The sequence below is a fragment of the Dromiciops gliroides genome, chromosome 6, assembly GCF_019393635.1.
Source record: "Dromiciops gliroides isolate mDroGli1 chromosome 6, mDroGli1.pri, whole genome shotgun sequence".
NCBI lineage: Eukaryota > Metazoa > Chordata > Mammalia > Microbiotheria > Microbiotheriidae > Dromiciops > Dromiciops gliroides.
The window spans coordinates 272,094,097-272,104,762 of record NC_057866.1 but is presented as its reverse complement, the minus strand read 5'-3'; the positions used below and the strand labels follow the sequence as shown (position 1 = coordinate 272,104,762).

Sequence of the window (10,666 nt, the reverse complement as noted above, 5' to 3'; positions counted from 1 at the left end):
TTAATGATGATGTGTTTTGTTTTGTTTATTTATCTTGGACAAGTACGGAAGGTAAACTATCTCAAATTTGCTACCTCTCTCACAGTGTGTATGTAGGTTGGGAACCAAACCTGAAGGCACTGAGATATTCTCACTCTACCATATAATATGGCATCTGGTGGTACCATAGGATGTTCAATCTACCATCTGTGACTTGAAGGTTACATAAAATACTCTTTCCATGGCCAGTACTATAAAATAATCTACCATGAAGGGATTGTACAATTAAAGAAAACCATTCAATTACAATGATTCAGCATTTGGAATCAAACAATATTAGAACTGGGGGAGACCTTAAAAAATATGTAGTCTAGCTACTTCATTTTACAGAGCTAGAAATTGAGTCCTAGAGATTGAAAGACTTGTTTAAGGTCCAACAGCTAGATAATGACAAGACTGAGGCTATAACCCAGGCAGCTATGTGGCACAGCAGGTAGAGCTCTAGATTTGTAGTTAGAAACAATTGAGTTCAAATCCAGCTTTAGAAACTTCCTACCTGTGTAACCCTGGGTAAGTCACTGCCAATCTGTCTGTTTCAGTTTCCTCATCTGTAAAATGGAGATAAAATAGCCTTTACTTTCAAGGGGTGTTGTGAAGATTAAATGAAATATTTGCCAAGTGTTTTTCAAACCTTAAAGTAATATTAATGTTTTGTTATTCAGTTGTTTTTTGGTAATATGCAACTCTTTGTGACCCCATTTGGGGTTTCTTGGCAAAGATTCTATAGTGGTTTGGCATTTCCCTATCCAGCTCATTTTATAGCTGAGGAAACTGAGGCAAATACGGTTAAGTGATATCTCCAAGTAAGCATCTGAGGCCAGATTGGAACTCAGGAAGATGAATCTTCTTGACTCTGCGTCAAGCACGTTATCCCACTGTGCCACTTAGCTGCCCCAAATTAATGCCCCGTATTAATGTCAACTATTGTTAACTCCCAGTCTAGTGTTATTTTAGGGTTCCTTATATTCAGGGAATCAACTGTGTGATTCCAGAATTTTCTTTCTCTATTGTAAGGGCCCAAATATTGCTCTCATCCTAATCTATCTTCTTCTTCTTCTTTTTTTTTTGTGGGGCAATGGAGGTTAAGTGACTTGCCCAGGGTCACACAGCTAGCAAGTGTCAAGTGTCTGAGGCCGGATTTGAACTCAGGTCCTCCTGAATCCAGGGCCAGTGCTTTATCCACTGTGCCACCTAGCTGCCTCCTCCTAATCTATCTTCTAAAAAGTCACTCCAGAATTACAATAAAATGCTATTTAAAAATAAAAGTAATACTAATTACTGTAATTTTTCCCCATTATTTAGCACAGGCTCAATTGGAAGTGACTAAATTGTTTTATCCAGAAATCACAAAAATCATTTTGGCTAATATTTAATTAAGTAAATGGAAATGCCTTTGAACTTTTATACATTGTCCTTAAAGACAGATGTTTAGGGTGGGACCCATTTTAAGTCCTGAGCGATATTTGTTTAATGTTTGTTGAGCTATGGTGTCTGGCTGACAGGTCCGGTCCTTTTAACAATTATTTGGGAGAGTTCTCAACTTCCACAGCAGCTGGCTTCTGTTCAACGTCAAATTACACATCTTAACAGCTTTCATTAATGCATCCTTAACTTGAGGGAGACTTTACATGCCTTCTTAACTAAAAGGAAAAGCCCTTTGAGGTGCCACATTACCGAAAGGGCCAGAGTAGAACTTTCATTCTGCCAGGAGGCTCTTTCTCCTGCCTAGAACACAATGAGAGGAGGAGGAATGTATAATCTAAGATTTTTAATTTTATGTACAGGAATATAAGATATGTCAGCTTTGTACATAGTATAGCATTTAAACATTGAACTCAGCCAGACTGGAATTTGGAATTGTGATGAAGGCTACCAGAGTACAGGCTGATTATTAGGTGGGTAATTAGACATGGCAAGAATTCAATACTTTACAATCATCGAAACACTGACATTTCAAACGAGACTTTATAAAATAATTTACAGACAACCTAGGCTCTACAGAGAGTGTTTGCAATTGTGTGTGTGTGTATGTGTGTGTGTTTATGCACCTAATGAATGACATCTTTCAGAGTTTGAAGTAATAACATAATTTAGAAGCAGTTCATGCAATGTGAGAGCAAAGGATGGCAGGAGATTCCTTCCACATTTCCTGCAGCTGTTGATGTAAACCAAGAGTCCAGTGGGGAGCTGGACCACCCTGTAATACATCTTCCAGATGCCATCCAGGAGCACCTGGCCCAGTCCCATATGACAATGGCATAGGTAAACATAAATATACAAGTTGATATCTTGTCTTACACAGTACAAATATGAGCCACAACTTCCCTCAGCTGTGCGATAGTCAATTGTTTACACATAAAGTAGGATAGTGTTCACCTTGAACTTTCCCAAAGTTTCTTTCTCAAGGCAAAGTCACTAGCAGAATTTCCTTGTTTTCACGACTTTACTCATATATTTCACTGAGTGCCCCCCGTGCCCAATGACATAAACATCAATAAGGTAAGATCGGCCAGGTTGGAGGCCTTTAATTGTTTCAGTGGTCACTGCCTTCTGTAAGTTCTGACTGTGGAAATACTTACAGAGAACCTTCTCTGATTTCTTTCTTGTTTCTGGTCCTAGGCACTGGTTCTGTTCTCTTTTCTTTTGGTTTTCATTGTAGTTATCGTCAACTTCCTTTCTATAGATGCAAAACTTGTTTCTTTCCTGAGTGCCCAGCCAGGCCACTGTGGCTGAAGAACATGTGCGGAGTTTGTCAAAGGCCTTGATTCTGGTATCTTCCGGGAGGGAGGGAAATGACTGCTTATGGAGCCGAGTGGTAGCCAGGATCTTCAGCATGGAGGCCCCCTTCTTGTTTCCTTTCAGTCTAATGAGATACTTCGCTTTTGGTTTCCCCCTAATCTGAAACTGATGGACACCTTCCACGTTTTGGGACAACAGAAGTTTCCCATCTCGCCTGACTTGGATCTGAATAACGTCCAGGCAGGAGTGGACAAAGAAGGTGACTTTTTGATGGGACGAGACAGGAGCAAATCGGAGAAACTTGGTGCCCTTTCTCTTGATGAACACATCTGTGACTTTCCCATCTTTGAGGTCCACTGTCTTCTGTTTGGCTTCCTCCTTGGTTCTGGCAAAGGTGCCAATGTAAGCAGTGCTTGTGTTGCTGGGCACTTTGACCACAAACACATCAAAATAATACTGTGTGTCGGGCTTCAGGTCAGAAACTGTATAGATATTCTTGTTCCCAATGCAGATCTTTTGAATGTCCACCTTGGTTTTGGAGTAGATATGTCTCCCCAGCTTGGGAACTGGCTTGCTGGAGAAGCCCCGCTCTCTGCCAGGACCATTTTCTGAAGGAAATCCAAAATGGGCAAAGTCAAATGGGCTGAAATCCAGGCCAGGCTTAGGAGCCATCATAAAGGCATCATCAGCAGTCATCTTGGCCTCCACAGCACAGAGACTTTTGAAGTTGTGCTCTCTGTTGATGACCACACAATACTGAATGGGCTGTTTGAGCAGGGAGGCTGTGGGGCTGGGTTTCCATACCAAAGTCACCGTGGTGTGTCCTAGAGAGGTAACATCCACTCGTGGGTCATAGGGCAATTCAGGGTAGGGCTGGTCTGACTCTGGTGTTGTAGTGGCATAGACTTTAAAATGGGTATCCTTCTCAGTGGAGAGAAGCTCCAACTGGTACAAGCCAGATGGTGAACTTGAAGACAGAAACGATTCCACATCATTTCCCTTGTAGGAGAATAACTCAGTGCCATCCTCATTAATTATCTGCTGCTTCTGCTGCTCAAGTGGCTCTGGTTCACCTAGAAAAGACAAGCAGAGACATTCATCCATTTATTTATTTGGTTCTTTATTTGTTTTTGCTTACTCCCTCAGTTATTTATTTATTTTGCATGTGAAAGCAATTTTAATATTTCTTTTTAAAACATGAAGTTCCAAATTCTCACCCTTCCTCCCTCCCCATCACTATCAATGAGAAGGCAAGCAATTTGATATAGGTTATACATGTGTAGTCTTGCAAAATATATTTCCATGTAACTCACTTTAGGAAAGATAACAGACGCCAAAAAACAAAGCAAAACAAAACAGAGACATTTTATAAGGCAAGTTGTCTCATGCCTCTTACAGGACAAGTTAAATTGTCCATCTTTGGCAGCTAATAGAAAGACAAATATATTTTAAAAATAGCTAGAGCCTAATACAATAAACTTGAGTTTAGACCCCAGCTCTGGGACTAATGGACTGAGTGACTTTAACCAAGTCACTTGACTTTTATTTTACTCAATTCCCTGCTCTTCAAAATGAAGGGAGTTGGGGGCAACTAGGTGGTGCAGTAGATAGAGCACTGGCCCTGGATTCAGGAGAACCTGAGTTCAAATCCAGCCTCAGACACTTAACACTTACTAGCTGTGTAACCCTGGGCAAGTCACTTAATCCCAATTGCCTCACCAAAAAAAATAAATAAATAAAAAGTTATCAAAATGAAAGGAGTTGAACAAAATGATCCTTACCACCCCTTTCCAATTTTAAATTCTTAATGATTTATGCCAAATGTTGACAAACTATAACTCACAGGCCAAATCTGGCCCACAGACTCTTTTTTTTGTATGGCCTGTAAGTTAAGAATATTTTTATGCTGACACCTGATATATACATCAGTTTCTATGGGAAAGACTTCAACAAGAACTAATAAGAGAAAGAAACAATGGTTTGAAGTTGTGGCTTAGGCATTTTTTTCCAATGAAAACTGATTTATTTATTAAGATAGATGATTGATAGATATTGTTTTCCAGTCATGTATAACTCTTTATAAGCCCATTGAGGGGTTTTCTTGGCAAAGATACTAGAGTGGTTTGTCAGATCCTTCTCTATCTCCTTTTACAGATGAGGAAACTGAGGCAAAAAGGTTAAGAGACTTTGCCCAGGGTCACACATTTAGTAAGTGTCTGATGCTGTATTGAACTCACAAAGATGAGTCTTCTTGATTCCAAGGCTTGTGCTCTATCAACTGTACCACCTTGGTACCCCGGATCAGAAAGAGAGAGAGAGAGAGCGGTAGCGGGAGAAAGGAATGAGGCAGCTAGGTAGCACAGTAAATAAAGCACTGGATTTGGAGTCAAGAAAACCTAAGTTTGAATTCTGACTCCAACATTTCCTCAGCTGTATGAATCTTGGAAGGTCATTTGACTTCTCTCAGCCTCACTTTCCTCATCTGTAAAATGGCAGGGGCGGGGGGGGGGGGGATGATAGCACCAACCTCACAGAATCAAATGAAAAAAAACTATGTAAAGTACTTTGTAAGCCTTAAGTTGCTATTTCAGTACTATTTATTAAGCAATTATTTAGTGCAGTGCATGAAACTTCTCTGGGTTAGACTTGAAGATAAAATCCAAATCATAAAATCTCTGATTTCAAAGGATCTCAGAAGAGATCTTGTCACACTTGTACATGAAACAGATTTGCCTCCCAGATAAGTGGTCAGTCAGGGGCTATGATGCAAATGATCACTAACAAGGAGACATCAGACAGGTAGGTGGATAACCAGGAGAGAGAAGGGCCATGAACACTGAGAGGAGAGAAGATATCCAGAATGAGAAGATGATAAACAGTGTCCAATGCCCCAGAGAGGTCAAGAAGGTTGAGGATTGTGCAAAAGCCATTGGCTTGGTAATGAAGAGATCCCTGGTTATTTGGGAGGGAGTCATTTCAGCCAAACAACAAGGTCAGAGGCCAAAGCTCAAAGAGTTTAGAAGAGACTGAGAAGAGATTAAGTGGAGACAGCTTTCTTAAGAAGGAAAAAGAAGGGAATATGCTAATTTCCATGGATGCTTGGATCAAGTGAGGGCTTTGGTTTTTGTTTTTGTTTATTTTTTGTTTGTTTTTTTAAGGATAGAGGAAATATGGCTGTGTTTGTAAGAAGGAGAGAAATGGAAGATGGTGGGGGTGATAGAAAGAGCAATATGCTGGAAAGGATGAGCCACCTCTTCAAGTGATATATGAATGAAGGAGAAGTGAAGTAGGATGTCTGAGTGATGTGACATGAGGAGGAGGGGGGAGGGCCTCTTGGAGAATGGACTCAATTTTGACAGGGAGGTAGGGGTTGTAGTCCTTAGCTCTGAGGGTAGTAGGAGAGGTATCATAGGAAACCTGAAGAAAACAAGATGTTTTAGAACAGTCACCATGGTGTTGGGGGAGTGAATGGATTAGGAATGAGGGGAAGAGTTGTCTTGTTGCAGTGAGGGCCCATTTGAGATTAGAAATCATAAATTTGTCATCAACTCAGCATACACACACACATACATATACACACGTACTCACACACACACGTACACACACAAACTCATCCTTGTAGGGTAATATACAGCAGAGTTGCATGGTTAGAGAAGGAAATAATCTAATATGGAAATTAGGGAAGTAATCTAATAAGGAAATAATCTTCATTTGTGTGAAATGGCCCTATGAATACCTACTCTCCACCCTGGAGAACTAGTTTCTATGAGTTGATAGTATAAGTCTATAGGGTATGAAACACATAAATTTATATAATTAATACAAGAATTTACTGAAATAATAAAGGAATAGCAGATAGATACTGGACTTATGATTTCAATGAGAAAGATAACTCAGATGAAGGAATGCCTTCAACTAAGGGTGGTTGGTGTTGACTCTACATGAATCACACAGCTAATATGTGTCAGAAGCAGTATTTCTAATCAACAATGAGGACAATGAAAATAACCAATTGAAAAGGGCCCCTCTCTTTCAGAAAGACAGACATCATACTACCCTGCTAGAGCTGCAAATTGGTCCAAACATTCTGCAACATCACTTGGAATTGGGTAAACAAAGTGAATAAAATGTCAATTTTTAACTCAGGGATTTCACAGCTAAGCATAAGCTATAGGAAGAGCAAAGAGATATAAAGGTCCCACATATATCAAAATAGGGAGAGCTGGGTGGTGCAGTGGGTGGAGTGTGAGGCTGGAGTCAGGAAAACTCTTCTTCCCAAGTTCAAATTTGACCTCAGACACTTACTGGCTCTGTGACTCTGAAACAGTCACTTAACCCCATTTGCTTCAGTTTCCTCATCTGTAAAATGAGTTAGAGAAGGAAATGGCAAACTGCTCTACTATTTTTGCCAAGAAAATTCCAAATTGAATCACAAAGAGTTGCATGTGACTGAACAACAAATATAGCAAAATATTCATAACAACATTTTTTGTGGTAGCAAAGAACGAGAAACAAGATAGATGTTCCTAGATTGAGAATATCAAAACAAATGTGGTAGACAAATATAATAGAATATCTTTGTGCTTTAAGAAATTATGGAAACAGAACAAACTCTTGCCGTAGCTGGAGGGAGGTCTGAATACTAATAGGAACATGAATGACCTCGAGGAAGAAAAACAACAGAGCTGGGCTCAATGCAGAAGGGGTCTACAAGGCAGAAGCCAAAGTCACAGCCAAAGCCAAGGCAGAGGAAGGAGCCTTTGAGGCAGAAGCCAAGGTCTGTGAGGTCAAGGGCACCCCTATGCCACAAGATCCAGGCAGCACATAGTGTGCCACTGGATCGGAGTTAAATAGGTTCCCTTATTGTCTCGGGGTTGAACCATAAGGAGACTGAGCAGCTCACCAGCATACATGTAAGCATTAAAGCAGAAGGAAATCAATATTCCAGTTACATGCACAGAATCTAAGAAAGGTGTAGAAGAGGACAAAATGGGATGGTATGTGCATTTGGTTGGTTCCAGCCTGCCCTCAAATAATATGTACTTGTCTGATGTTAAGGAAGAGAAAATACAGCTGCCACCAGACAAATAAGGACTATCTCACATTTTGTCCCAAGTTGCTCCATCCCACTAGCCATTCCATTTCAATCTTTTTCAATTTCAAGAAATGTCCCTTAATGACCTACTCAATGCTGGGCACTACTGGACTTGCAAAGATGGACACCTCACATCGACTTTGCTCCTAATCAATGCCATGACCAACTTTGATCCCAGAAGACTAGAGGTGAAGAATGTTGCCTACCATTGACAGAAGGGGGTGGGAGCTAAATATGAACACTGAAACTTTTTGTGTCATGAACTAAGTGGGCATTTTGTCCAATTAGGTATATTGGTTTTAAAGGGATTGTTTCCTTTTTTTCCCCTCTTAAAGAGAGGGGGGTTGGGAAAGGGAGATAGAAGGGAGAACAAAATTTGGTTCATTAAAAAAAAAAATGAAATCTATTTCTTAAAATGATCCAAACAGGGGCAGCTAGGTGGTGCAATGGATAGAGCACCGGTCCTGGAGTCAGGAGGACCTGAGTTCAAATCCAGCCTCAGATACTTAACACTTACTAGCTGTGTGACCCTGGGCAAGTCACTTAACCGATTTGCCTCAAAAAAAAAATGATCCAAAGAAAAAGGTTATCAGTGAAGAACACGGAGAACTGTATTGTCTTTTAGATTCATAGAAGCATGGGAAGACTTCTATGAAATGGCAAAGATTGAAGTAAGCAGAACCAGGAAAAAAGATGCAGTATAAATGAGAGAAAACTAAAATAGAGGAAACAGAAAACCAGGTAATTAGAATTAGCGAGCTTATCCCCAATAAAAAGACAATAATAGGCATATCCCTCCATTCTTTGCATGATGGCTAGGACTATTGGTGGGGAATACTGATTAAGTTGTCAGTCTTGCTTGGTACATTGGTTAGTTTTGATTATTGGCTCCCCTCTCTTTTTTTTTTCTTTCGTGTTATAAGGAATGTCTCTCTGGATGGGTGAGATACATGTGGGAATGATAGTAATATAAAGACATATACATATTTACACACATTTATGCATATAATGCAATGAAAATGCACATGTGGATATGCATGCTCCTTCCCTCCCTCTCCTTTCTTCCTTCCTTCCTTTCTTTTTTATTTCTTTTTTCTTCCTTTCTTTTTAAATAGAGAACAGAAAGTCCCTCCTTATCCCTGGAGCGCTGACTGGAATTTTTCAAATTCAGTGGTCCCTGACATCTGGGAGCCAAGTACACTGTCCTCTTTTTAATGGGATGCTGGTGGCCCAAGGTCCATCCAGGGGGATAACAGTAGCAACATGGCTCTTCTTAATCACCTGAGCTTTCTCCACTGGCTTCCTCAGGTAGTTCTTGCAGGCTCAGCTTCCATTCCAAAGGTGCATCGCATGGTGTTACTGTAACAGATAGAGGGGTGTTGTCTTCTTCAACCACAAAGAAATACCTGGGGAGGGATAAAATAATAAGAATTTATTAAGTATCTACTATTAGACAGGGACTATATATCAATACAATAAAAGAAACCATTTCCTACTTGCAAGAAACATACACTGTAAGACATATATTTTGCTAACACTCACAAGGAAAAGGGATTACAGATACAACTGGTATGACACTGACAGCTTCAGCCTAGAGGTAACATGCCTGCCTTCTGCCAACAGGTTGACTGAATTCTGGGAGCTAAATCAAGCATAGTGAGAAGCTCAACTATTTCTAAATAACTGGCGAGTTAGACAAAGTAGATTTTGTATTTGCAAATTGATCCTATGTTAAGAGTTCAACCAGGGCCAGGACTCATTATCAAAGGCATTGGTCAGCAGAGTCAACATAGTGCAGTGGAGAGATCACTGGATCCGGTTTCAAATTCAACTTAATTTAAGCTGTGTGAGAACGGACACGTCACAAGCTCTCAGAGCCTCATTGGCTTATCTAAGATGACTATGATAGCATCTACTACTATTTAACTTGTTTAAAGGATGAAATTAATATGTATAGATAGCACTTTGTAAACCTTAAAATGCTATAAAATTGTCACCTTATTATATTAGGCTGTTGCTTCTTCATAAAAGTGGTAAGGCTAGCTAGAAGGTATTCTAAGAGAATGCTGCCATTGAAATTTTTTATGCTACCCAGTTGGAAAATAGTGTTATTCTAACAACATAGTTCTTAAAATTATTGTTTCTTTTTGACAAAAGGCAAAAGACAAAACAACCCAAAGCAAAAACAACTTAAATTATGTGTTAACAATTTTTTAAAATATATTTACAAGTGATTTTCTCAGTGTGGAAACTCCCTTCATTGATGCAGATAGCAACCCCTCTCCAAACTAAATCATCGCTGTTTAGAGCTGGAAGGGACCTTAAAGTTTATCTAGTCCAATCCCCCCATTTTGGAGATGAACATAAGCCCTCAGAGATGAAATGGGACTTTTGTTCAATGTCACACAGGCAGGAAGCATCAGAGTTGGGCAATGTGGTATAATGAAGTACTGAACTTGTAGTCAAGAAGGCCTAGGTACAAATTTCAACTGAGACACAAGCTGTGTGACCTTAAGCAAGTTGCTTAACTTTTCTGTATCTCAGTTTTCACAGCTGCAGAATACTGGACCTGATGATCTCTAAGTTCTTTTCAGCTCCACACCTATGTTCCTGTCTTGCCTGAGTAATATATCAGAGAGTATCACAATAGTGCTTTTGAAAAATATAAAACTGTAGGGGCAGCTAGGTGGCGCTATAGTGGATAAAGCACCAGCTCTGGAGTCAGGAGGACCTGAGTTCAAATCCGACCCCAGACACTTGACACTTAACTAGCTGTGTGACCCTGGGCAAGTC

At 40.0% G+C, this 10,666-nt stretch overlaps 1 protein-coding gene across 1 annotated transcript in view; it reads right to left on the bottom strand.

Moving 5' to 3' along the window:
* Positions 1 to 1,792: 1,792 nt before the first annotated feature.
* NDNF (neuron derived neurotrophic factor) overlaps positions 1,793 to 10,666 on the bottom strand; it is a 43,473-nt gene continuing 34,599 nt past the window's right edge. Inside the window, exons 3-4 of the mRNA XM_043971199.1 lie at positions 9,155 to 9,279; positions 1,793 to 3,851 (exon numbers count right to left, since the gene is read on the bottom strand). Coding sequence (XP_043827134.1) covers positions 2,455 to 3,851; positions 9,155 to 9,279 — 1,522 coding nt within the window. The 3' untranslated portion in view covers positions 1,793 to 2,454. The remainder of the gene's footprint in view (positions 3,852 to 9,154; positions 9,280 to 10,666) is intronic.